This window comes from Canis aureus, chromosome 22 (assembly GCF_053574225.1).
Source record: "Canis aureus isolate CA01 chromosome 22, VMU_Caureus_v.1.0, whole genome shotgun sequence".
In the NCBI taxonomy this organism is placed as follows: Eukaryota; Metazoa; Chordata; class Mammalia; order Carnivora; family Canidae; genus Canis; species Canis aureus.
This window is the reverse complement of record NC_135632.1, coordinates 24,426,144-24,453,794: the sequence shown is the minus strand read 5'-3', so window position 1 is coordinate 24,453,794 and position 27,651 is coordinate 24,426,144. Positions and strand designations below refer to the sequence as shown.

Sequence of the window (27,651 nt, the reverse complement as noted above, 5' to 3'; positions counted from 1 at the left end):
GTTCACGTACATATGAGAGCTTGAAGGACTACAGTACTTTGTGATTGGAAACTTGGGCTTATGGATATCACCATTCTCAGATGTCAACAACAAGGGCCTTCTCAACCCACCATTTTTACCTCTTATTTTCCATACTTTCTTGGGACAAGACAAGGGAACATCAGAAGCTTGCTCTCTTGATGCCATCCTTTCTAGAGGCATCAACTCTTACCTCTCTCTGGTCATAAAATAGTACAACATACTCATTGGAGATTTTTTTTTTAAGATTTTATTTATTCATGAGAGACACAGAGAGGCAGAGACATAGGCAGAGGGAGAAGCAGGCTTCCTGCAGGGAGCCTGATGTGGGACTTGATCCCGGCTCTTCAGGATCAGGCCCTGGGCTGAAGACGGTGCTAAACTGCTGAGCCACTGGGACCGCCCTCATTGGAGATGTTTTTAAATAGAAGACAAAGGGGGGCACCTGGGCGGCTTGGTCAGGTAAGTATCTGTCTTGGGCTCAGATCATGATCCCAGGGTCCTGGGATTGAACCTCAGCGGGGAGTCTGCTTGTTCCTCTCCCTCTGCCCCTTTTCCCCCCACTTGTGCTGGCTCGCTTTCACTCATGCACTCTCAAATAAATCTTTAAAAATAAATAAATAGAAGAAGAGGAAAACACTTTATAATCTCAACACTCAGAGGCTTTAACCTAGGCTTCAGGCATATCCAGCTGCCCAGCAGATGTTTCTACTTAAGTGCCTAAAAGATATATCTAACAGCATATCCATAACAGAATCCCAAGTTCCCCAACTTCCCAACTACACCTCATCCTACGGAAATGAATGACAACTGAATAGAAAATCTGAAGACAGAGAGTTCCTGCCAGTATTTTATGAAGGTATAAAAATGCTGTTATCACCATAGCAATTTTAACAATAATTTATAGCAATTCTCAATGGCACATTTACAAACACCATTTTTTTTTTTCAGAGTGATGTGATAAATATTTACTCAAAAAAGAGTTTCCGCATCACAGCCAAGTTCTTCCAACAGGTGGATTAATCCACATAACCTCTCCTTTATCATGAAATACAGTTTATTATTCTGTATTCATGTTAGCAAGCATTGAGATAATAGACAGTAGACTTTGTTTTCCCTGTCAACATCCTTTGTTTTTTTTTGTTTTTTTTGTTTTTTTAAGATTTATTTATTCATGAAAGAGAAAGGCAGAGATGTAGGCAGAGGGAGAAGCAGGCTCCAGGCAGGGAGCCTGACGTGGGACTCAATCCTGAGACCACGGGATCATGCCCTGAGCCACACCTAGCCAGGAGCCAGGTGCTCAGCCTGAGCCACCTAGGTATCCCCATCAACATCCTTTGATTTATTCTCCCATAATGTGTAACACACATGAATCAGACAGAAGAAGATATAGGGAGAGTAATGCCCAGATAGACGCATGGCAGTTTTTCAAGAAGAAACAGCACCTCAGTTAATCCTTCAAAAAACCAATTATATTTAAAAACACAGAGACGAGTTTTCCTAGTTTATATGCTAACTCGCATTATGCCATAATTTTTTCATAAATGATTCAGTCATAAATGATCAAAAACTCAGTTGATATATTCTGATCAGCTTTTTTTAAAAAAACTGAAACATTCCTAGGTGTTTCCTGATCCTGATGACCAGTGAGATACATTATACACAGAAATCTCCCAAGTGTCTCCAAAGTCATTAGAAGATTATTTAAAATACGTGTGTATACATGTACGTACATATGTGTATACATGTACACATATGTATATACATAAATATATAAATATTGAAAGAGTCTGCTATTTTAACCAGATGCCTAAAATGTTATCAAGACTGGTTAGGAATAAAAGTGATGTGATTGCATGTGCATTGCAACATGTTCATGTGAAATTTGATTTTTTTTTTTCCCTGAAAACTAGATCCAGTGAAACAAGCTGGAAAGGTTTTTTTTTTTTCTTTGTACACTATTTTTCTTTCTTTCTTTTTTTTTTTTTTTGGTTTATCCTTTTTTTTCTTTTCTTTTTTTTTTTTATTGGTGTTCAATTTACCAACATACAGAATAACCCCCAGTGCCCGTCACCCAATCACTCCCACCCCCCGCCCTCCTCCCCTTCTACCACCCCTAGTTCGTTTCCCAGAGTTAGCAGTCTTTACGTTCTGTCTCCCTTTCTGATATTTCACACATTTCTTCTCCCTTCCCTTATATTCCCTTTCACTATTATTTATATTCCCCACATGAATGAGAACATATAATATTTGTCCTTCTCCGACTGACTTACTTCACTCAGCATAATACCCTCCAGTTCCATCCACGTTGAAGCAAATGGTGGGTATTTGTCATTTCTAATAGCTGAGGAATATTCCATTGTATACATAAACCACATCTTCTTTATCCATTCATCTTTCGATGGCCACCGAGGCTCCTTCCACAGTTTGGCTATTGTGACCATTGCTGCTATAAACATCGGGGTGCAGGTGTCCCAGCGTTTCATTGCATCTGTATCTTTGGGGTAAATCCCCAACAGTGCAATTGCTGGGTCGTAGGGCAGGTATATTTTTAACTGTTTGAGGAACCTCCACACAGTTTTCCAGAGTGGCTGCACCAGTTCACATTCCCACCAACAGTGTAAGAGGGTTCCCTTTTCTCCGCATCCTCTCCAACATTTGTTGTTTCCTGCCTTGTTAATTTGCCCCATTCTCACTGGTGTGAGGTGATATCTCATTGTGGTTTTGATTTGTATTTCCCTGATGGCAAGTGATGCAGAGCATTTTCTCATGTGCATGTTGGCCATGTCTATGTCTTCCTCTGTGAGATTTCTGTTCATGTCTTTTGCCCATTTCATGATTGGATTGTTTGTTTCTTTGGTGTTGAGTTTAATAAGTTCTTTATAGATCTTGGAAACTAGCCCTTTATCTGATATGTCATTTGCAAATATCTTCTCCCATTCTGTAGGTTGTCTTTGAGTTTTGTTGACTGTATCCTTTGCTGTGCAAAAGCTTCTTATCTTGATGAAGTCCCAATAGTTCATTTTTGCTTTTGTTTCTTTTGCCTTCGTGGATGTATCTTGCAAGAAGTTACTGTGGCCGAGTTCAAAAAGGGTGTTGCCTGTGTTCTTCTCTAGGATTTTGATGGAATCTTGTCTCACATTGAGATCTTTCATCCATTTTGAGTTTATCTTTGTGTATGGTGAAAGAGAGTGGTCTAATTTCATTCTTCTGCATGTGGATGTCCAGTTTTCCCCAGCACCATTTATTGAAGAGACTGTCTTTCTTCCAATGGATAGTCTTTCCTCCTTTATCGAATATTAGTTGACCATAAAGTTCAGGGTCCACTTCTGGGTTCTCTATTCTGTTCCATTGATCTATGTGTCTGTTTTTGTGCCAGTACCACACTGTCTTGATGACCACAGCTTTGTAGTACAACCTGAAATCTGGCATTGTGATGCCCCCAGATATGGTTTTCTTTTTTAAAATTCCCCTGGCTATTCGGGGTCTTTTCTGATTCCACACAAATCTTAAAATAATTTGTTCTAACTCTCTGAAGAAAGTCCATGGTATTTTGATAGGGATTGCATTAAACGTGTATATTGCCCTGGGTTATATACATTGACATTTTCACAATATTAATTCTGCCAATCCATGAGTATGGAATATTTTTCCATCTCTTTGTGTCTTCCTCAATTTCTTTCAGAAGTGTTCTATAGTTTTGAGGGTATAGATCCTTTAGAACTCATACAGCAATTCAGTAGCGTGGCAGGATACAAAATCAATGCCCAGAAATCAGTGGCATTTCTATACACTAACAATGAGACTGAAGAAAGAGAAATTAAGAAGTCAATCCCATTTACAATTGCACCCCAAAGCATAAGATACCTGGAAATGTTTTTCCATGTATTACCTCATTTATCTGTTTTTCCCATCTTAACAGACTGTACATGGCCTGGTTCAGTCATGCCTTTGAATTTGAAAACGTTCCTCAACATGAGGTCCTCTTAGAATTTCTATATTTGGATGAACTTGGATTTTAGCAAATTTCAGACCTGGAAAGAAATACTGAAGCAGCTTACCGTATATGGTTTAGAAAGCAGTTGCTGAAAGTGGGGAGGCATCTTTTTAAAACTACTTCCCAAAATATTTAATTTCAAATTGATACAAGATGCAAAATCACTTTTAGCTGTCGACTGAATGCATCAATGTGTAAGACACTTAAAGTGTACCAAGTACCCTATATCCACCTCACTAAAAATACAAGGTTGATCTGTTTGGAGTCAGATACTAGTGAGAGTTGTCTTTTTACAGAAGTGAAATTATATTTTTTAGTCTTGGGGGTGACTACTTTCTGGGTGCTGTTCATGGATTGATGGTGTGCCAGCCATCCAAATAACAGGTGCTAGAGAGTGGCACCCAATGAACTCTGGAAAGCTCACTAAAGGGGGAAATTTGCTTTGGCCTCCTTAGGATTATGGGAGTAAGGCCAGTATATAACCCTGGCAGTTGTAGGAAAAGGAAATTCATAGGAAGTGGTCTTATCTGCTACTAATTTTTTCCTTTTTTTCAAATAATTTATGAAAAGATTTTATAATTAGAGAGAGAGAGAGAGAGAGCGCGCGCACAAGCAGGGAATGTGGCAGAGGGAGAGGGAGAATCAGGCTTCCCGCTGAGCAGGCAGGATGTGGGGCTCCATCCTAGAACTGGGAGATCATGACATGAGCTGAAGGCAGACGCTTAACCGACTGAGCCATCCAGGTGCTCAATTTTTTCCTTTCTTTAAACATACCCAGAGCTCTTCAATTGGATTTTAAAAACAATACAGAAGAGTCCTTGATAATAAGAAAAAATGGCAAGGAGGTGCATATACCCACAGGGATAGTTCTTTCTGGTCTTTTTTCATTATTTTCTAAGGTTGAACTTGGCTGCCTATTCACATTCTCTTGGCACTTTGCCTTTTAGTGTGGTTTAGCCAGCCAACTCTGAAGTTTTAATGTTTTCATGTTCTTGCCCTTCCCATGTTAGCCCATATTTGGTGGTGTTGATCTCCTTGTCTCTGTAAAATTTCTGCATTAGCTCTAGTAACCACTGGTGTCATGGTCTGATCTTTCTGCCCAGCCCCCTCTCTCTCCTCCTCAGATCCCTTGCTTTGCTCTTGGTGTGGGTGCTTTGCTCTTGTGTGGTTGTAACAGTATTGGCTGGCATTCCTTACGTATTTCTAGTGCCAGGCACTGGATGATGTAACTTAAAAGTACATGTCATTTTGTCTTTATGTAACAATTTGAACTACTTTGATCCCCTATGTTACAGATAGGGTAACTGAGGAATAGTCATTATTTTATGCACAAAAGAAAAGATAATCCTAAGACCTTTCTACTTAGAAAGGTCTTTATCTTCTAAAATTATAATTTGAATTAGAAATCTAAACTTAAATACTAAAACTAATTTGAATTTTTTGTCATGATCAGTCATCTTGAAAAGCCTTTAGAGTTTATAGTTACAGGATATAGAAGTTAAACTTTCTAGGTCTAGGTATCTCAAAAAGGGCTTGTCTAAATGAAGTTCAAGTAACTTTATTACAACTAGATAGAACATGATTGTAGTGTAGTGTTTTTCTCTGTCCAACTTTATTACTAAAATTTATTCATTTTAAAAAACTATCCAGAGTCCCTTTGGTACTTAAACTGCTAATTGGAGACTTACATTTCCAAAGCCTCAGGTGAGCTTTCATTAGCTAGAATTGAATCAGAAAAAGCAAGACCTAAAGACTTGTGAAAAATAGGAAACAAACTTTCCAAATAGAATATGGAATTTGTAACCTACAGAGGTGTTTCCATGGCCCAAGGATCTCCTCTGAATTACATCCCTGTCTAGTAAAACCCAGGCTCAGAGCCAAATCTGAGAATCTTGTGATTTAACCTCTCCTCATCCTGGTGACTGCTGTCTCTTTATTGAGCATTCAATCTGCACTTTGCCATTTTGTGGCTGACAGATTGCTTTATAAAATGTCCTTGTTATTTCATTATGTGTTGTCTTCCCCAAGCAGCTTACTTAAATATGACTTTGGGGATCAGGTACTATGTCCTATTTCTTTGGTAAACCCCTCAGATACCTTGGAGTGCCTATGACCTCTCACTTATATATCCAGGAGAAGACCTATAATTGGATGAGGTAACTCCATAATTGTCAGAGTAAAAGTTAATGAGCATTGTTAGATTCTAACTCCTTCTCTAAAAGGATGAGTAATTCAAGTGAATGGCTCTGATTGCAATGGCTAGAGAAGGGAACCTGATTTCGGTGTCTACTGAAGGAGGGTCTTTTTGCTTGAAAAACTCCTTTTAATGAAAAAAAAAAAAAGATGAATGATAAAATTCAGTTGACTTTTAATTAAACTTTGTAGCCCATACACTCTTCAGTTTGGTGCCTATCAAGCCAGGTACTTGCCAAAGTGGAAGTAGAAATGATTTTTCATGCAAGGCTGGTGGTTTGCAAAAGCAGTGTTAATAATAAAGCCAGGAAGTAAGAGACTCATATTGGGTGTAATTTCCACATTGGCCCCCAACTGCAGGAATCAAGAAAAAGAAAATTTTTATATAACAAAGGACTTAATGTGCTGGTAGTCCCCATTAGATCTACAATTGGAAAAACACATATCAAAAATAGAGCATATGACTGCTTTATTGATTTTTTTTTTTTTTTTTTTTGGATAACCATCTCTTTAGAAACATAAAAAGAACTTTGGTACAGACCCCCAGGCGCTCCTCCTAAAATAAACAAAAATTTCCTTATTTCAAGAACTCTTTATTTGAAACAGAAGCCAGTCTTTAGGGCTGAAAACTTTAGAAACAAGTAAGATTGTGTTTTTGCCAGTCAGCACTTGGAAAGTGTGATGCTGGGCTTACTCCCTAGTATGGTTCTCACTAGGAATGTGGAAAGACTTGTCTGCCAGATGTTGGGAACTGAACATAGGCCTGTTCAGTTTAAGCTTACATGGCAGCTTAAAGCCATGTTTAGGGTTCTCACTGATGGAATATAGAATATAACATTTAGAGAGTACAGTTCAAGAAAAGAACACAATTTGCAAATAAAGTGCAAATAAAACAAAGGCTGGGAATCTACCTTCAGATCTTCTAGATCTTGCCCAATTAGATTCATTCCACTTGCTTGTTATTTTCAAGTTATTTATTTGGAACTGACCAGCACCTTCACAATTCTGTTGGTATTTATAATTTTAGCAGCCTCTAGTGTGTTCCAGAGCAGTGCCTTTCAAAGTCTTTTGACTGCAATCCACAATAAGAAATATATTTTGCATAACCGTTTAATATATGATATGCATGTCTGATGATTTCCACTTAAAAATGCTGGTTATGACTCATTAATTTCATATCCCATTAATGGGTCAATTCCCGCAGACCTAAGATTCTGGTATTGCTGCATAGATCACTAATATTCTAACTTCTTCATAGTGTTTCCTCATTTTCCTCTATCTAGGAGCTCAGGATGCTATTGCTTCATTTGTTGGAGCCATACAGTTTCAACTTCTGCTTTAAAACCTGGAGCATTAAAAAAAAAAAAAAAAAACCCTGGAGCATATAAAGTATTCCTCAAGCCTGCCATGGTCTCATTTCCCTAGTACTTAAAGGTGTTTGCTTTCTGTCTGGTTCCCTCACTTTTCTCTCCCGAAGCCTCAGACCTTTCAGAATAAAGGATGAAGAGGAAACAGTTGAGAAAAAAATGTTTTGAAATGATGATAACCCAGTTCCTGCTTATAGGAAATAATTGAAATAAGATTTCTATTTGTTTTGGAAACATAGCTGGCTGAATTGCTGCAAAGGAAAGGTTACAGATTTATTATTAATGTCCGGAAATGGAACGTAAGAAGTACAAACATGTTTTTAAGTGCGTTTAAGAAAATACAGAAGTTTCTTGAAATCAGGTTGTATTTATTAAAAGCAGAATACAAAATACCTTGGGACTCAAAGGTTGCCTCTTAAAATGTTTATCCCCTAACAGATTCTAAATAAAACAGTTAATCATTTCAAGGGGGAGGTAACAGAAGTTTTAAGGATTATAATTCTGGTTGCAGACTGAGTTTATTCAAGCTCCGAGACCTCAATATGTTCCTCCAAGTTTTCAACCATTAATAGCCCAAACCGATTGCTTCCCTCATACCAGCATCTAGTGTCTGAGGTGGTTCCCACTCTGTTTTTTGACCAGCTGGTACCGTGTCTCTTTTGCCTTTTTTTTTTTGAATTTGATTTACCCTTTGGTAGGAATAATTCAGCAGGGGCATATGACCTTGTGGCATTAAACAGATGTTCATATAGTTGCTTTGCTTCAGGGCACATGCTCAGGAGACTCTCTACAGAAGTTGATGTTAGCAGCTGTCGGCATAGTCCATGCACCAGGCTCCCACTATACAGTCTGTTCAACAGGAGAGAAAAGTGTTAGTAAAGCATAGGTTCAGTGCAAAGACAATGATCATTAACATGGCTTCAACAAATGCAGCTAACCACTGAGAACTCTTCTTGCTTCTGTAGAGTTATTACTAAAATTACTTAAGAAAAATCTGTTCCTTGAAGGAAGGAACTGAGTTGTTATTACAAACTTGGCTGGTGATATCTAAAAACTTTTTATCAACAAATTAAATGAGAGATGCTTTGCTGCTTCTACAACCAGCCCAAAGTTGAGCAGACCTCTTAACACTTCAAAGAAAAGGAATTAAATATGTTTGATAAACTAAATAGGCATTCTCTTGAAATATGAGAAAATTTAGTGGCATCTTTTGCAAGGTCACTGACTCACACGTACTGAAAACCTACTTTAGAAATTGAAGATGAGATTAACTGGAAGCCACAAATTTTATAACTTAATGCCAGATGATCAACTGGTGCCTTAGCAAGTGATGCAGGACCATCATTTAATCAGGTTAAGATCATCATTTAAAAAGCTCTAGTAATGCTGAGATACCAGAATAGTTCTGCTGAAGTTATTATGAAGATAACTATTTGGTCTTGTTTTTCTCTGTTCTGTTGTAAAGGGATTTGTGGTAGTTAGGATCCACTCAAGAATCACCTAAACTATTTAAGGAAGGCATAAAAAATCCATAGGTCAAAGGCCAATTAATCTTACTTGGTACAAGGTTCTAGGGTTAGCTCAGATATTAGGCCCAGGGATGTATTAACACTATTTACTGCTTAGGAAGCTTTATACCTTAAAACATTTAGTCACACTGGCGTATTTTATATGCCTTCATACATACATCACTCATTTCTTTGACAAATATTAAAGTACTTACTGTATGTTAGGCACCAGGGCTACAAAAGTAAATAAAATAGCTAAGTCCCTGTCCTCACAGTGTTCACATTCAAGTAGAGAGAGACAAAGGAGATCTATAATCTCAGCTCCATTTGCTAACAATCTCCCCTTTATCTTCCTCCCTCCCTCTAGGATCTCCTGTATAGACAATCACCAGGATGTCCCAATCCACTGAATGTGGCACTTTTTCACTGGCTCACACACTACTGCTACCCTTCCTTTCTTACCCAGCTTTAATTCCATAATCAAACATAATCACTTACTGGCATACAGGCTGCCTCTCCCTTCTTCATACTTACCTGGCAAAACAAAAACCCTAGACAAAGTTCACTGAAGTGTCTTAGTGGTCAACTCACTAGGAAAAAAGCTCCATTACAACAGATTTTTAAAAAAAATATTTTGTTCATTACACCCTGGCATAAAGTAGGCATTTAATAAATATTTGAATGAGTATGTGAACTGTATGCCAAGTGGTAAGAAATGCAATTAAAAAATCCAAGAGTAGTAGAACTAGAGTGACTGGAGTAGAGAGTAGTATTCCAGGAGGGTAATCAGAAAAAGCCTTATAAAGTGATATGTGAACAAAGACCTGAGAGAAATGAAGGAACAAGTTCTATAGCTTTTTACTTTAAGGGACTTTTTAAAATATTTGATCTAATCACAGAAATTTTTTGAGAATATGGAAAAAAATTAGTATTTCTCCTGTTTCCAGTTCTTCAGCTATAATAGTGATCTAAGACCAATTACACTAAGATTAATTTTTTAAACATAGCTTATATGCTTTAAGTATAAATAAAAGTATTTACTTCTGTGTGCAGCCATCTGAACTAGTTTCCCGTGGTGCTTACCGAGTTAGGTCTGGTTCCGGGAGAGGAGTGGACAGCAGCTGATTGAGATACATCCCCATCTGCAGACAGCACTGCCACTGACAGAAGATGTGAGCTGTGTCTAAGTCCAGTCTCGTGCCCGGCCGCGTCTGCTCCTTCACTCTTTGGAACTCTTCATACAACATCCTAGCACCATCCTCCCGCAGATCTTCCTTATCTAGACAAAGAAACAACCCAAGGGCAGTATTTCCAAAAACACTGTATAGCCTGTAATTTTCTCTCTATATAGAACTTTGAATTCCATAAGGAAAAAAAAATTAGTTTAAATAACCAAACTGCTTTTCTCTTCTGGCTCTTTACTATTTTCACGTCAATGTAAAAGCCTTGCTGTATAAACTGAAATATTTATACTGAAATGCCTTTTTAATGACAACCTAACTTTACTCAACCCCAAATTATTTATTTTTCCTTAAAACAGTATCTCTTCCCCTGGTCTACCACCTGACCTTAAACACATCTGCATCTGAACTCTCCAAGCCCTAAATCTGTCTCTCTGAAAAATACAAATTACTATTAAATATCATTCTCCTCACTGTTCTTGTTCACTAACTTTCCTTCCATGGAGGCCTCTATGCTATAGTGCACTTACACAGCCTCTGTGTTTAAAGCACACTTTAACTTCTGCTTTATGAGAGGAAAACAAAAGCATAACTCAGTGAGAGTATGGTCAGTCATCTACTTCACATAGTAGAGGTGAAGAAGCAAGAAACAGCCCTAGGAAATGAGTGTAGTGTGTGTTCAGCTGTAAGTTTCTGCAGGTCTGCTTGTGCAGGGAGGTGCAAAATGACACTGGACCAACTTGAAAGTAATAAAAAGGAGGCCCACCTTTTACCAATTAGCGAGCAGCAAGGCACTGAGCCTGCCTGGGTGCGGGGTCCACAATTCCTAAAAGAAAAGAAACAGACCCTTGACGTGCCCCTTCTGTTGGACTCAGGTAAACACCTAACAGGCTTGTTCTTTGAGAATATTCTTAAACTACATTCATTATTTATTATTCAATGGGAGGAAATACCCTAAACTTGTGTCTTGACTAGTAGTGGGCCTTAAGTTGGCTATCCCTTCTGACAACTACTCTCACACTTGGGGTGTCCTGGAATCTATGCTGGTTCACTCTTTCATTTAACTTACTTTAAAAAGTAAACTCCAGAGTAGTATTACCCACCAGAACTTCCAGCGATGATGGGAACGTTCTGTATCTCTGCTGTCCAAATCGGCCTCCTCTAGCCACATGTGGCTACTGAGCACTTGAAACGTGGCTGGTGTCAAGGAGGAGCTGAAGTTTTATTTATTTTTATTTATTTATTTTTTTGGAGCTGAAGTTTTAATGTTAATAGCCACACATAACTAATGGCCATTAGATATTATCACTGCTCTGGAGTGTGATAATGATTATACATGTCTAGATAAAGTGTTACAGCATTCATAATCCTTTAATTCCACGAGAGAATTGAAGTGCTCCAATGCATCGTCAAATACTTCACCTGATAAATCTAAATTGCCTTAAAGTGTATTTCTCTAATAGGAAAGTTACTATTTCTACCATCACTAACACACTAATTGAAACTTAACAGTGGAGAAAAAGTAAAAAAACAGCACAAGTACAAATGTTGATATGGTTGTAGGTATTCCGAAGTTTCACGAATGGACAATTCTAAATCAGTTTTTAGTGATGATGTTGCCACTGTATTGACAGGGATAGGGTACATGGAATACAGAGTGTAATTGGCACATTACACATTCACACTTCATAGATGAAAGCATTAGGTGCCACAGGGCACGTGGGATTAGGCAGTGGCAGCACATTTTCACTGCTGTGCCCTTATAATCAAGTTCTGCAGCACAGAGCCTGACACACAGAAGTGATCAAAAATATTTGCCAGTGAATGAATGATATTTCGGTGCCTCCATTCCTAAGTTGTGGATATAACTGATGGGAGTAAATAATCCAAGAATATTTCTTTGTTTAAACTTACGATTACATGCAAGTAACATGCAGATATATATTGGAATTTCCAGATACCTACCAGGGCTGTTGATTATGGCATGCAAGGGCCCCATCAGCATCCCTAGCAGTAAGGCCTGGAGGTGATGTAGCTTTGCCTTGCCCTCTGTGTGCTGCAACCAATAGCAACTGACAGAAATGGGCAGCTTCAATGAAGAAGGGATTGGTTCCAGGATGGTCTGTTTCACCTTCAGAGTTTCTAACAGAAGTATCTGACGTTTGGCCAACGAGAGCTGAAAATACATACCAAACATCCTGCAAGTTACTTTGGGGAATGTCTTTGGTGTTTTTTTTCTTTTTTTCCTACTCTGAAGAGACTTCAATGCAAATGAATTGTCTGTCAGTTTCTTATCTTCCTATGGAAAGAAATCAGCAACATTCAAAGCATTTAAAACACTGGGTGCTTAATAAATATGGTTGAATGGCTATATTGTCTACCCCCACTACACAGCCCTTGCTCATGATATTCCATCTTCCATGTAGGCTGGTGAACATCTTCAGTGCATGTATCACTTAGGAAGCTTATTAAAATATTCAGTCCTCAGGTCCCAACCCCCGAATTTTGATTCAGTAAATATGAGAGGAACCCAGGAATCTGCATTTTAACTATCTGCTTTGAGACACAAAGATGTATATTCAACCTTACTCTTACTTTCCAGTGAATATTGAGACCCTGCCTTCTTCACGATGCCATTACTGATCACTTCCAGAAGGCAAACATAGAGTATATGCACCCTTTGTGGCATATACAGCCTTCTATTTGGGTCCTGTCTCTTGTCCCTACCCAGGTGAATGTTTTATTATCTTTGTTTTCCCACACAAGGATTATTCCAGGGTGGCTGCTTGGAGGTGAGAGAAACATCAAGGGAGATAGTAAGATTTAAGGACTACCTGTATCGTGTTTACAATAAAACTCCATACTCACTTTTACTCCATGCTTTAGAGTGTACTTCAAATAAAAGGAAGTTAATAGCTATGAGGGTTTCAGGCTTCTTGAATTAACTTTACCTTAATGAATCTTAAGAACCATAAGGGACCTTATAGGCCACACATTTCTACAAATAAGGAAATTAGGACTATTAAAAGGGCACCTTTAGAAGGACTTTTTATGATCAAACTTTATGGGAAAAAAACAAAACAAAAAAAACAAACAGTTGTATTCCTAATGTCTGCATGCAGCCAGAAAAGGATTTCTTAACTTTCTGAAAGGATGAAATATTTCTCCGTTATCTAAAACCGAGTTTGTGGTCAATCATTGTGTTGTGTTGACAGCTGGGAATGGACCTGTTAACCTGAAATAAAACACATCGTAATTGGCAAAGTAGTTTCATTACTGATGTGTGAGAGTATTAAATCTAATTTATAAACACTGGTTTTAAAATTTTGATACTGTGATAAACTTTAGAATTAGAAATATTTAAAATGCTTTACAGTATAATCACTCCTTATGGGAAGTAACAATTAACTTACTTAAATATAAAGTAAAACAAACTCTTTATTATCTCAACTGGTAGGAAAACATACCAAGTAAAGCTAAGGAAATACATAAGCTAAGGAATTCTTTTCTGAGATCTAATGCTTAAATTTTTGAATTCCCTAGCCAAGTTACAACTTTTACGAACAAAGCAGAGTTTGGGCTTTGACTTTAGAGGTGTTCTGTCTCTCACTACCTGTACAGCACTGGGCAAGTTTCTGAGTGTTTCTACAGTCATTCTGATTATCTGTAAATGGGCATTATAATGAATTACACAAGATGTTTTATGGAACCCACTAGTTCTTAGCCCTTCCAAAAGAGGAACTACAAAAACAAAACAAACAAAAGAGGAACTAGTCTGCTCACAGCCCTTAAATCTGGTTAGGTTTTATCCCATATGACAACAACTCTCCCTTATACCAAGGGGAAGGAAAGTACAAGCCTGTAGAAGAAAATCCACAGGGAAACAGACACCCAGAGAGACTGGTCGTGGCACTGCCTTACTCCCAAAGAATAATCCACTTCCATCTCCTTATGATTAACCGCTCATGGTTAGCTTGAATGGAGCTCTATCCATTGCAACTAACAATCAAAATGAAAACCCTACCCTATCTGGTTACTGTGGAAATTAAATAACTATAAAGGTTTCTATTACAACAGCTGGCACAAGGCATATAAAGTGTTACTAACTCGAATAGATAACTATCATAAAATATGTATTCATATACTGCATTTGTCTTTGGAATCACATTTGCACCTGATACCATTTAGAATTATCATGGGCTAATTAGAGCCAGTAACACTGAGCTAAATACAGAATTAATTTATGCCAAGAGAAAGCTGAAAGATCTCACCACACAGAATTTCACTTTACTCTGAATACAGGTAAGTGATGAGAACACTTGGCATCTCCACTTAGCAAGGAGTATAATCAGCATGCTATACTCATGGACTCAACTGGATTTGCATATGAAGAAGTACCCTATCCCTATGTCACACCATACACAAAAAATCAGTTGTAGATAGATCATAGATCTAAATATGAAAGGAGAAAAAACCTGTCATGACCTTGAATGGTAATTTTCTAAGTAGGTCACAGAAGTGATAACCATAGTACTATATTGGGACGCCTGGGTAGCTCAATGGTTGAGTGTCTGCCTTTGGCTTAGGGCGTGATTCTAGAGTCCCAGGATTGAGTCCCACATCTGGCTTCCTGGATGGAGCCTGCTTCTCCTTCTGCCTATGTCTCTGCCTCACTCTGTGTCTCTTATGAATAAATAAGATCTTAAAAAAAATTGGGCTATATTAAGAACTTCTCTTCATCAAAACATACTAGAGTGAAAATCTACGGAATCTGACAATCTATTCACATGTTATTTGGCAAAAGATGTGTGTATAGAAATAAACCAATAGGAAAATGAGCAATAGAGTTTGAACAGAAAATTACATAACAGAATAGTGAAACAGCCAATGGACACATAAAAAGTGCTCAAATAAGTCATTAGAGAAATGCAATTAACACCTACCAAATTGGCTAAAATGATGCCACTATACAACCATCAGAATAGCTAAAAAAAATTTTTTTTACGGATAAAAAACACCAAGTGTTCACATGAGTGTAAATTAAGAGGAACCTTCATAATCTGCTGGTGGGAATACTAACTGGTTAAACCACCTTGCAAGACCATTTGGCAATGTATCTTGTAAACTGAACATATGCATATCTTCTAACAATTCCACTCTTAGTAATATATACAATAGAAATGTGTCCATACTATCTATAGATGATAGGCACTGGAGTGTTCATAGCACTATTCATAATTGCCCAAACTGCTAACTACCGAAATGTCTATCGCCTGCAAAATGGAAAAATCAACTGTGGTATATTCCCACAATGTAATAATACACAGCAATAAGAAATAAATGATCTATAGCTTCTCACAGTGATATGAATTTCAGAAACATCGTGTTGAATAAAAAGCCAGATGAATTCATACTGTATGATTCCATTTTTATAAAATATGAAAACAGTTAAAACTATTCAATGTTGTTAAAGGTCTGGATAGTGATTATAGGAGGTGGGAGAGGAGGTACTGGAACCAGACATTAGGGAAAACTGTTGGGGTACTGATTATGTGTCTTCATCTGGGTGTGCTTTACATGGAGGTGTCAAGTTGGTGAAAATTCATGAAGCTGTACAATCATCTGTGTTCTTTGTGTACATACTCAGGGAGGGATGAATTGCAAAGAGGCAAGGGGAAACTTTTAGGAGTGATGCATATATTCATTATTTTAATTGCAGGATGTTTTCACAGATGTAAACATCAAACTCATCAAAGCTTACGCTTTAAATATGGGCACTTTACTCATTTCTCAATAAAGCCATAAAAAAAGTTTTAAAAACTCTCCCACATAGCACCATTTATGTTGTGAGGAGAAATGTAATTTCAACAAAACATCATCATTTAAAATGTTGCTAATTTCAATTTTATTGGTATGGGTGAAGGTTTCATAAATTCCTTCTATTTGGAATTTGACCTATGCTCAACTTTCTAATCTATAACCCTAGAAACGTAAAATTAGCTATGTTACTTACATGGTAAAAATAACTTGTAAAATTGCATCTAGATTTGAACTATAAATGAACTGTAAACACCAGATGGGGACATCATATCACGGGGCTTCCCTGAGTGCAGTGACTTGTAATTAGGCATGGCCCTTGCAGGGAGCTTGGAAGCTATGTTTATGGAATTGTTACAAAAAAGGAGGGGGAAGGCGGCCAGTGAGACTTTAATTGGGATATAATTCACATGTTATAAAATTCACCCTTTTAAAGTGATTTTAGTAAATTTATAAGCTTGTGCAACCATCACTAATTCCAGAACATCTCAGCAGCCCCCAAAAGAAACCCCGTTCCCATTAGCAGTCATTCCTTATTGCCAAGGAGGCACTGGTACCCATCGGATGTGTTGCTCATTTCCTCCTGAGTTGGCACTAATGAGATTAAAGAGGTTAGTCCCTCATCAGTGTAGGTCAGGTATTGCATTTGGGGCTTGATAATGCCTTGGTGGGGGGGTGTGTGTGGCGCTGTCTGGTGCATTTTAAGATATTTAGCAGTATGCTAGGGCTATTCCCACTAGATGCCAATACCAACACCCTTCCCCCTCAACCTGCGTACTGCTAATCGAAAGTGTCTCCTGACATTGCCAAATGTCCCCTGTGGGAGGTAGGGGAACAAAATAATTCCAGTGGAGAACCAGTAGTGTAGACTGTTGCAAAAACTCCCAAAGGAAAGGAAAGCCTGATTCAAACCTGCTGGGAAGGTATGGTTGCTGTCCTACATGCTTGAGTAAACTGGTACCAGGAAAGGTCTAGGCTAAGTCTCCTGAATCTGAATATTAGGTGGATTTAAGAAAACTCTCAATAGGCACTGCAATTGGTATTGTAAATTTATATGCATTTAATTTGTAAATTTAATTGTATTAGCATAAGCAATTTCGTATTTATTGAGAGAGAGAGTGCAAGCACAAGTAAGAGCATAGGGGTGGGGAGGGGCAGAGGGTGAGGTAGAGGGCAAGGGAGAGAATCTTGAGCAGGCTCCATGCCCAGCACAGAGCCCTACTTGGGGCTCAATCTCAGGATCCTGATATCATAACCTGAGCTGAAATCAAGAATCAGATGCTTACCCTACTGAGCCACATAGGTGCCCCTCTCTATTTATAATTTTTAACATATCTGTGTAATATTACAAACAACAAAATAAACACTGGGATCCAAAATGGTTTTACCGGGATCCCTGGGTGGCGCAGCGGTTTAGCACCTGCCTTTGGCCCAGGGCGTGATCCTGGAGACCCAGGATCGAATCCCACGTCGGGCTCCCGGTGCATGGAGCCTGCTTCTCCCTCTGCCTGTGTCTCTGCCTCTCTCTCTGTGTGTGTGACTATCATAAATAAATGAAAATTTAAAAAAAAAAAAAAAAAAAGAAATTAAAAAAAAAAAACAAAAAAAACCAAAATGGTTTTACCTTGAAAAGTGGGTTGGTCTGAGAGTTACTTAGGTTTTAACAACACTGAGTTATGCTAAGAATCATGTTTTCAATATCAAGCTAATTATCATGATCCCATAAACCTAAATCCTAACAAAAAAGGTCCTCATTGAGAAAAATGAAAAATTAGGCCCAAGGATCAATATTAATCTTGTTAATTGAAATCTGATGCAGTCTAATATATTAGTTATGCCTATGATCAATGCCTTCAGGCACACTTTGTTTTGCAGCTCGGAATTTTATCCTTTTCCTTTTTTTCTAAAGGCACATAACCCCAATTTATTAAGTATCAACAAAGTAGTTATAATAACTGCAAAATAACACAGACTACTGAAGTAGAGTGGAAGTGGCAATCTAGAGCTAAAAGACCTGGGTTTCAGTCCTAGCACTGCAATTCTCTGGCTGAGATATTACATAGTAACCCACTTTGAATCCTAGTTTTCTCAGCTATGAAATGGGGGGAATAGAGCAACCAACCTCATTTGGTTATATTAAGAGAGATAATATGTGTGAAAGGACCTGTAAAGTACTTTATAAATACTAGATTAGTGTTGCAAACACTTACCTCAGTCAATTTGCTTAAGTCAGAATGATCCTTGGGCAGTTCTACTGCATTAACAGTTGATGTTTTGATATTTCTATTAATCCTTTCCACTTCACTGAAAGCTAGAGGCTGAGAAGGCAATACATTCCAGGATGTATTTTCCAGATGTGGAGAAGCATTCAGAAGAAGCCCATAAATGATTTGCCGGATGGGCAGAGATATTCTGTGGGCATTTGGCTGCTGCATATTTTCTACCTGTGTGTGCAGAATGGTCCGTCTTAGCACCAAAGCATCACTGATGAAAGGAGAGAGCTGGCCTTTGGCCAAAGCCACTAATACCCATTCGGGTAAATCCAGATTCAAGGCTGCTGGACAAGCATAAGTACCATACTGGAAAAAGTCTTGCAGCTCCACCTGAGATTGCTGGTATTCTTCCATGGAACAGCAGAGAATTTCCTTAACATTTTCACGATCCTTTTTTGGGAGATATTTCAGAACATTATCGAGTGCTTCAGTAGGATCAGCAAAATGAGATAACCAATTCAGAAGTCCCAGAACTCGGTGGTGTCTCCTCCCCTTAGAACTGGTAGCTCCAAGAGGAAGACGCACTTTACTTAAGAATGTCTCTATGATGGGTAGATTAATATGATCGTTTCCACATAGCACCGCAAAAAGAGGTAGTAGAGATTTATTCATGTTGCTGAAGTGATGGCACAATGCATCAAGGGAAAAGCATTTGGCAGGGATATAGCAGTCTTGTGTGCCTTTGATAGTGTTCACATTTCTCCACTGAAAGCTATTTAAGGGGCAAAACCCCGATTTTAGGTCAAAGATGCAAAAGTCACTATCTGATGATAACACAGGACAATTCCAATGATTAGCCAGTGTCATAATGTCCCGATCTGCCTCTGAGAAGCACTGGACAAAAGACACTTGTAGCTTGATCAAAACCTGTATGAATGCTTCCCGGATGAGTAAAGGACACACATACCCACCCCCACCAACAGAAAGGGAATGAGCCATCTGGATCTTCTCCCTAGCTCGATCCTTTAAAGTTTTAAGTTTTTTATCGGAAATATCACATCCTCCATCTAATACAACATATGGACAGATATTACAAGCCAACAGTGATTCAAAGAATTTTTGTGCAACATCTGCAAAAGAATCATAGTCTCCTCCATACCGAAGTTCCAAGTTTGAGTTGAAGCAAAGCCGGTGGAAGAGAGCGTAGCCATCAATGACAATTTTTGTGTCTCTTAACTTCAAATCAGTGAAGAACTCATTACTATGATCTTCCACAAAGCTCATTAGTCCTCGAATACCCATGATGACTGTCTGAAGAATTGCCTGTTTAAAACAGCAGAACACACTTTCAACTAATGCTGTTTAATGGGGACCGAGTCTTAATTTCCAACACCACAAACCAACATCAAATGTTATGAACAGCTCTTTAAACAGAACATATTAGGTGTTAGCCTCTCAATTCTTACCTAGATGCTCAAGTAACACCACCTAGCTGAGTGCCTTTTCATTCTCTTTTGCTTTCCCCATGTGTGACAAGGCACAAATGCAATGGTTTCATGGAGTTTAATCTCTGGATAGGGTGGAGGCTATTGATTCTAAAAGAAAATCAGTTAAAGCCCATTACTGACATACTAACAGAGCCTACTGCGGGCTCTGATATGGAAACATAACAGTCATCACCTTGCAACAACATTTTCGCGGGGTCAAAATAAAAAGTCCTGAGCTATAAAAATGATACCCTCTCACTCTCATAACTAACGAACCAGAGAGTACCGGGCTTCAGTTAACGAAAGTGTGTAGGGTCAATGATACCCATCCAGTTTTTCTTTATTGATAATCAGTCTGGGAATTTCGTTTAGGCCTTGGCTTGTGGTCAGTCCCATCTTAATTGGCATATAGTTTTGAGTAAGGAAAATTACTGCTACATGCATGCAGGAACTCCCCAGCTTCACCCTAACTAGAGGTTCTTTCCCTCTTCTTGCAATTGCATATCTGGCTCAGGACCAAGAATATCGCTCCCTCTCTGGCTAACTGGAGTCACAGAGTGTGTGTTACTAGCTTTTCCTTGGGCCTCCCGCTCCAATAGGGCTCAGCGTGGCACGGTCTTTATTTAAAAACCATGAGATTTTTATCGACGCCCGATTTCTTTTGCATTGATTTTGATTTTTAATTATATTGCATTAAAATGTGTCTATCTTGATTACAGACTTCTGGGGCACCCCTTGCATTTTGCGCCCACGCCAGTTCACCCCAGTTTTGGCCCTACCCTCCTCAGCATCTTATCTGGTATAGCAGTTATTTATTGACGTCTGTCTTGCAAAGCTTATGCGAACGGAGGCCGTGGCCACTCCTCCTAAGCTAATTACAGGGCCTCGCAGGAGCTGAACAAACGTGTGCTGGGTCGGAGGAAGGCGCCCAGAAGGCTTGAGGCCAGTCGTCAAACACAGGCCTTCACACCTCGCTCCTCCACAACCCTCATAACCGGCCACCCGGGCCAGCAGCCGAGCGCACCTGCACCGTCCTCCCCGGGGCCGGCCCTTCCATTAAAAGGCTGCAGGAGCCACTGCTGGAACCGCCCGCACGTGAGGGTCCGACCTGGGGAGCGGGAACCGGAAGTCGCCGCGTATGACGTCACTGGGAAAGCTCGCGTCCAGGAAGCTGGTGGAGCCGGAGGGCGCGGGGGCACAGGGGCTCCGGGGCCGCGGGGCGCGAGGTCGCTCAAGGCAGGCGGGGATGTCAGCTCCGAGAGGGCCGCTGCCACGTTAGGAGAGCCAGGCGGGCCCGACCTGGTCGCCTTTCCCCGCCCACCTGGGTCACCGCACACTTCCGCCTCGGCGCCCGCCCCGTGCCGCCTCCCGCCGCTTCCCAGCATGCCCCACGCTGTCTCCCTGGCAACGGGGCGCAACAGCCTGGCCCCGAGGTCGGGCGGCTCGGCGGGGCTGCTGCACCTACGGGAGACCTGCCCGGCGTCCGTCCCAATTACGGGTGGGACCGTGGGCACGGCCTGGCGCCGCAGCTCCTCCGCCCTCGGCCCCGAAAGGTATGCGAAGGGCGACCCGCGCGGCGCGCCGGGCTCCCCGAAGCGGCGGACGGTGATGGCTTCAGGTCGCCCCAGCGGGGCTCGGCCTCCGGGGGCCTCCGTGCCCGCGACCCCTCCGCTTCCCTTGGCTCCTCGCCTCCCAGATCCGCTCCCGCCTCCGGAGCAGAAGCGTGGCCGGCGCCGCCTCCGTATATGTTAGCCCGCTTTGCGAAAATGTAATTTTTTTAAAAAAGAAGTTGAGGCAGGGAATGTTCGTTTTACCTTAAGGTTAAGGTTTGCCTTTAAGGTTAGGGTTCGGTGGGGGAGGGGCAGCCTTCGGCGCAGGGCGTGACCCTGGAGACCCGGGGTAGGGTCCCACGTCGGGCTCCCTGCAGGGAGCCTGCTTCTCTCTCTGCCTGTGCCTCTGCCTCTCTCTGTGTGTGTCTCTCATGAATAAGTAAATAAAATTAAAAAAAAAAAAAAAGGTTAGTGTTCCACTTAAGCAGAATCTGGTGTCTGACCTGCTTCCTCTCTTTATGACAAGGGAAGAGAACTACTTGACTTGAACCCGTGATGAACACGCTCCTTCCCTTGTCTTTTGCCCCCAGCCAGGTCAGTTTGCAGGAGGTCATCTCTCCCCTTTCTCACGGTTCCCATCCGACTTTCTAAGTCTTCTCTTCCCTCCTCTCACCACCCACACTTTTTTTTTCCTCCCTTGGGCAACAGTCGGTCTGTGTGTGGATGCCTGTTTGCCTTAACAGAATTTGTTGAACCACCTACTACTATATGACAGGAACCAAGGATACAAAGATACAGAAGGTGTGTGTATCTGGCGCTCAGCTTCATCCACAACCTTCAGGAGGTAGGGGCGAGTGAACGTTGACAAAGGAACAGATAGTTCTGGAATCTAGACAACATGGGACCTGCTAGGGTAGCTCTGTGGTTGCACAGAGGAGATTAGTGGAATTGATTACTAAAGGTCACAGGGCTGAGTCTGGGAGTTTGGCAGAAGGGAACCTAGTTCCAAAGTAGTCTGTGGGCCTGGCCAGACTGCTTAGATGACATTGCTGGGTTTAAAATTAAGCTCATTTACAAACAGGAGCCCCTGGGAAATTGGACTTCTCCAGAACTAGTCTGTCCTTCACTGAATAGGGACCTTTATCTCATCCCTAATATAAGGAGAATTACTGGGTCATCTGGAGGGTTCTTTCCTGTTGAAAACTCTATGAGTCCATGTATTTTAATTTGCCAGAAAGTATCACTTTTGTGGGAGCAGGGAAAGCAAACAAAATACACATCTGGAGGACTGCTCTCCAGTCATTTTTTTCAGTAGTAGATTTTACTGATATTTTCTGTGATCTTGATAATCTGATGTAAATTTTTATTAATTCAGGGATTTTGAGGTTCCGACACAATGCTAACGTTTTAGTATTGTCATGAGCACACGATGATTGGTTTCTTCTCCTCCTCCTTTTTCTTAGATTTTATTTTTAGGTAATCTCCACACCCAGCATGGGGTTCAAACCCACAGTCCTGAGATCAAGAGTGGCATGCTCTGCCAACTGAGCCAGCCATACATGCCCTCCCCCTTTTTAAAGCTATTTATAGAATACATCTTACTGGCATCAGGTAAAACCTAACTGATTAATGCATTAGTTTAAGAAGAAAAATGCCTAAATACACATTTACTGTTTTGTTCTAGTCTGAGGATATTTGTAATTGCCACCACCATGCAAAGTGTGTTGGTCATGAACCCCAAACTACACAGGTAGCATCTCGTTTTATCGTTATACACGATAAGTTTTTGTCTTATAGTTGTGGAAACTTGACTCCAAGGCATAGACTGTCTTCAATTAAAAATCATGTTTTCATAGATTTTAAACAAATCCACTTTTCATGATTACCAACAAAACATTTTACATTTTGATGAAGTAAAAGTGATTTTACTGGGCATACACTCATATAAAACAGTCCTACTTTTCATAATCCTGCAGCACATTTATAGTTCCTTGAGGAATTATAACACATGTATATTCAGCTATCATCAAAACACAGTTTTTGGTTTGAACTGCATTTGTGACACTTATTTCCAATCCAGAGAGATTACTCTATACACAGTGTGTATAATAACTTCAGAAACTAGATCAGAATTGGTTTAGGATGGGAAAAATTTATTCTGAAATCTTTGTTCCTCTTCACATCTATTCTAATAAATGCAAAAGCCAAGGTTTAATATCTACAGAAAAAAATTCTATGCTAATTTCTAGTGTGATCCTAACTCACTGTTAATCAAAACAGACATAAGGTGGGAAGAAAGACTTACGAAGAGATTGATGCAAATGTATAGATTTTAAGAAATAAATTTTAAGAAATTGTGGGACCCAGGAAATTTAACAAAAATCCCCTACCCCTGGACAAGCAGAGCAGGACTGACTCCATTTTGTGCTGCACCCACCTTGTGCCGACCTGCTTAGGGCACTGCCCCACCCTAGTCAAGGCCGGGGCGCACCCTAATCGGAAATGGGGTCAGTGATAGGCCGACCTGCTTATTGCTTAGGGCACTGCCACACCCTAGTCAAGCCCGGGGCACACTCTAATCGGAAATCCGGCTCAGTGATAGGCCAGTTCAAGTGGATACTTTAGGGTAAAATGTAATTCAATGGGCCACCTGCGTATGAACCAACATGACTGTGCAACTTTCTGCGTATCGCATTGGCCACTGGCCCCTAAAAAGCTGCTAAGCCTCTTAGTCTCGGGGTCCAAGTCCCTGCCCCACTGTGTCAGGTGTACTTGGACCCAGGCTCGAGCTTGTCAATAAACCCTCATGTGTTTGCATCGGTGTCGGCTCCTCGGTGGTTCTCGGATTCGCAATCTCGGGCACAACAAAATAAATATAAGAATAAATGTTCTTATATTTGGATTTTTTAAAAAAGTAGGTGGGGAGTATAACTCTTAAACACATTAACTGTAACTCAGTTTTGCCATATTCAGATGTATGAGGGAAAGCTCTCTTCCTGTGAAAGACTGTCTTCTATTAGAATCCGCCAGTATCTCTACCTTTTGACATTTTTCTCTCAGTCACCAAATGTGGTGTCATTGAATCCACTACTCAAAGTTGCAGATATCATTGTCAAAAACTTCTACATATGGCTAGGAATACATTAGCATTCTTTAGGCTTGCCTGATCTCTGAACTTTTCACTTTTAAGGTATTGACTGATGCTACCTGGATGAATTTGGCCATCTTCTAGGAGACTTGAATATTAAATTTCTGTAAGCATATGAACCAGTTCTCTCTTGTTGGGAGCCATGCTGAAATTCCAAGAGGCTGCTAAGTATGCGAATGAATCAATAGCTATTTCTACTTATCCAAAGACTTTGATTGCAAGAAGATATGTGCTTCAACAAAAACTTGGTAGTGGAAGTTTTGGGACTGTCTATCTGGTTTCAGACAAGAAAGCAAAACAAGGAGAGGAATTGTAAGTAAAAATACTTCATACAAATTTTGAGTTGGCTGCCCTGTATGCATAGCTCTTAGCTCATTAAGAACATGGAGTATCATTTGCCCTTTGCATTTGAGATTCTAAGAACTTAGTAAGTGATAGAAAAACTTCTTGAATGGTGTCTAAAGATAAGATTTTTAAACGTATTTCAGCAGGTGAGTGAAGTACCCAAATGACCTAGAGATGGGAAATGGGGTAGATTAAGTGAAAATAACATTTTTATGCATACCAGAGTCTCAATTACAACATTGCTTCCACTTAACTTGATTGGGACTTCTTGAATGAGAAAGTAAGAATTGTTTATAATGATGGCAATTTTAGAAATGTTATGAAATGCAAATAAATGGTAATTCACACTTGAAGTGAATAGGGTGTACTAAGGGAAAAATGGTATTAATTTTCCTTGGCTTTCTTCTATGGAGGAGTTTTTCCAAGTCTGAAGTCCTACAATTCTCAAATTAGGCATTTAAACCAAGCAGGAGCTCCCATCTAAAATTACATTAATAAAAAAAAAAAATAAAAAATAAAAAATAAAAAATAAAAAAAAATAAAATTACATTAATAATATTGAGGGCCCTCTTGTTACTTCCTTTTCTTTGATTTTGATAGGACTTTAAACTTTCACAGTAGAGAAAAACTTGTAATGCTGTTGTCTGTTACAGATAAGGATGAATCTTCCTTTCTAGCTTTAAGTTGTTTGAATTTGCTGCAGTGATAAGTTAGTTGGAATTGGAGTTAAAATAAAAACTTGTACATCAGAAACACAGGAAAAAGACAAAGCAGAGGAGGAATGAATAAGACATCAGTCCTTAACTCTAGAAGAACAGATTTCCATCCCATAATTCTTTTTTTCAGAGATTTTGAGGCTTTTTAAAATTCTTTCAGCTTTTGCCCACTGGATTTAAAATGAATGTAATAAATAAACATTTTCTACTTCTTAATATTACATAGAAATTATAAAGGTAAATGTTGATGCTACTATTTTATTTTCAAAATCAACTTTTTAAATGGTCTTTATGTCCAGAATTTCATAGTTTTCAGTAAATTCCTACATGAAGAATGGCAACAGTGCTGGCACTTCTCTGGTATCCTTAGAGCATGCTTCATGACCCCTATCAAAAAGAATTCCAGAAATCCTAGAGGTACTCTTCCACCCATGTAAGACAGAATGATAAATTTCTGAAAATTACTAGATTACCTTTATGGAAATATTGAGAGTAGGACCTAAATCTGACCCAGAACTTGTAAAAATCACATTGTATATGATGTGGGACCACAAGCAACTGGTCAAAAAAGAATTCTTGAGACATTTTCAGTGCAAAAAGATGCTTTTATTTTTTATTTTATTTTTTTTTAAATTTTTATTTATTGATGAATCAGAGAGAGAGAGAGAGAGAGAGAGGCAGAGACACAGGCAGAGGGAGAAGCAGGCTCCATGCACCGGGAGCCTGACGTGGGATTCGATCCCGGGTCTCCAGGATCACACCCTGGGCCAAAGGCAGGCGCTAAACCGCTGTGCCACCCAGGGATCCCAGAAAGATGCTTTTATTATAGCACAGGGATAGGACCCATGAGCAGAAAGAGCAGCACTTTTGTTGTATGAAGCTGGTGTTTATATGCTTTGTGTTCAAGGGGGTGGGACATGCAGGGAATGTTAGATCATACATGTTTTCTTTGAATTTCCACTTGTAACTACTGCTGCAAGATTTCTCTGGTGCTTACCATTCAGCTCAGTATTAACTGTCAGGGAGATATACCAACAGTCATGATACCCTTTAAATAATACTAACCAGTACATATGTGATCCTTATTGAAACTGTGCAGCCTTCTGGGCTAAAGGTGAACGTTTTTCTGCTTTTATCCCTCATCATAAAGACTATATTTGATTTTGTTTTTTTCATTGAGTGAGGAATGTGAAAAATCTTAAAGGAATTCATAGGAGGGCTAAAAAGTTGAACACAGGGATGCAAAATAAGATGTAGGAAGACCAAATTTGAAAGCTTCAGACTTGAGATGATGGATGAGTGAAGTGTGTAGGTGTTGGGGCAGGAGGAGAGAAATGGAGAGGAAAGGGTTGGTTGGTTGGTTGGGAAGTGATTTGTCAATAACTCTTCCTGTACTTGCCCTATTAGTCTGAAAACACCTAACTTGGGCTGAATATGGCAGATGAAGCCCTAGGGGTGAGGGATGAACCCAACAGTGAGGATAATTGACAAATTACTTGATACCAGAAAATCTAGCATAGAATCTCTTGAAAAACAATCCATCATCAGAATCTCTACAACATATGACAGACAGGCTACATTCAGCCTTCAGATGTGTTTCGTTTGGCCTGAACAGTGTTTCTTTTTCAGTCTAAATTAGTTGCCAGTAGTTAGCCATGTGTTGCCACTCTTCACTGTCTCTTTTACCCAGCTGTATCACACCTTTCTACTACCTGCCCGTCCTTAGACATTTGATTTTAGATCAATTGATTTTAAAACTCTCTGCTAAAATCATGAGGAATCATGACAATGGCTGTTCACAAAATCCTAGAATGCTAGAAGGAAGGCTGTAACTTGTCGTGGTTAAGACCACAGGCTTTGAGGATGATGTAAAGCCAGTCTTGTTCATAACTGTAAGATTAAGGTTATGCAGTTTCCTAGTCTGAGCTTCAGTTTTCTTATCTGTAAAATGGATAAGATACTTCATAGGGTCATAATAGGATTAAATAAGATATCTATAAATATATGAAATATCAAGATAAATACATATAATAAAGAGTATATAATATATAAATAGATATATTTATAAAGAGACATAAATTTAATTGTAAGTAGATGTGTAAAATACAGAC

General features: G+C 39.6%; 3 protein-coding genes across 28 annotated transcripts in view; 2 read left to right on the top strand and 1 right to left on the bottom strand.

The window, feature by feature from the left end:
• The window catches only part of ATP2C1 (ATPase secretory pathway Ca2+ transporting 1), a 138,272-nt gene extending 127,535 nt beyond the window's left edge, over positions 1–10,737 (top strand). For all 5 annotated transcript variants that reach the window (XM_077865198.1, XM_077865202.1, XM_077865199.1 and 2 more), the window contains one exon: positions 10,175–10,737. In XM_077865198.1, coding sequence (XP_077721324.1) covers positions 10,175–10,270 — 96 coding nt within the window. In that variant the 3' untranslated portion in view covers positions 10,271–10,737. The remainder of the gene's footprint in view (positions 1–10,174) is intronic.
• A 288-nt stretch (positions 10,738–11,025) lies between these two features.
• Positions 11,026–21,134, bottom strand: ASTE1 (asteroid structure-specific endonuclease 1). Of its 2 annotated transcripts, XM_077865226.1 has the most exons (4): positions 20,806–21,132; positions 18,292–19,617; positions 12,230–12,440; positions 11,026–11,090 (listed from the first exon to the last, which is right to left on the bottom strand). In XM_077865226.1, exons 1-4 carry the CDS (start codon positions 20,836–20,838, stop codon positions 11,041–11,043), a joined length of 1,620 nt encoding a protein of 539 aa, XP_077721352.1. In that variant the 5' UTR covers positions 20,839–21,132; the 3' UTR covers positions 11,026–11,040. The 2 variants fall into 2 exon arrangements, with proteins under 2 accessions (XP_077721352.1, XP_077721353.1); XM_077865227.1 differs by lacking the exons at positions 11,026–11,090; positions 12,230–12,440 and adding an exon at positions 13,001–13,499 and having other exon boundaries at positions 20,806–21,134.
• NEK11 (NIMA related kinase 11) overlaps positions 20,942–27,651 on the top strand; it is a 256,069-nt gene continuing 249,359 nt past the window's right edge. For 15 of the 21 annotated variants that reach the window (XM_077865207.1, XM_077865212.1, XM_077865209.1 and 12 more), the window contains exons 1-2: positions 21,197–21,334; positions 24,522–24,791. In XM_077865207.1, coding sequence (XP_077721333.1) covers positions 24,622–24,791 — 170 coding nt within the window. In that variant the 5' untranslated portion in view covers positions 21,197–21,334; positions 24,522–24,621. Of the gene's footprint in view, positions 21,335–22,039; positions 22,176–24,521; positions 24,792–27,651 lie in introns of those variants that run through there. The other 6 variants (XM_077865225.1, XM_077865221.1, XM_077865204.1 and 3 more) reach the window with 5 other exon arrangements.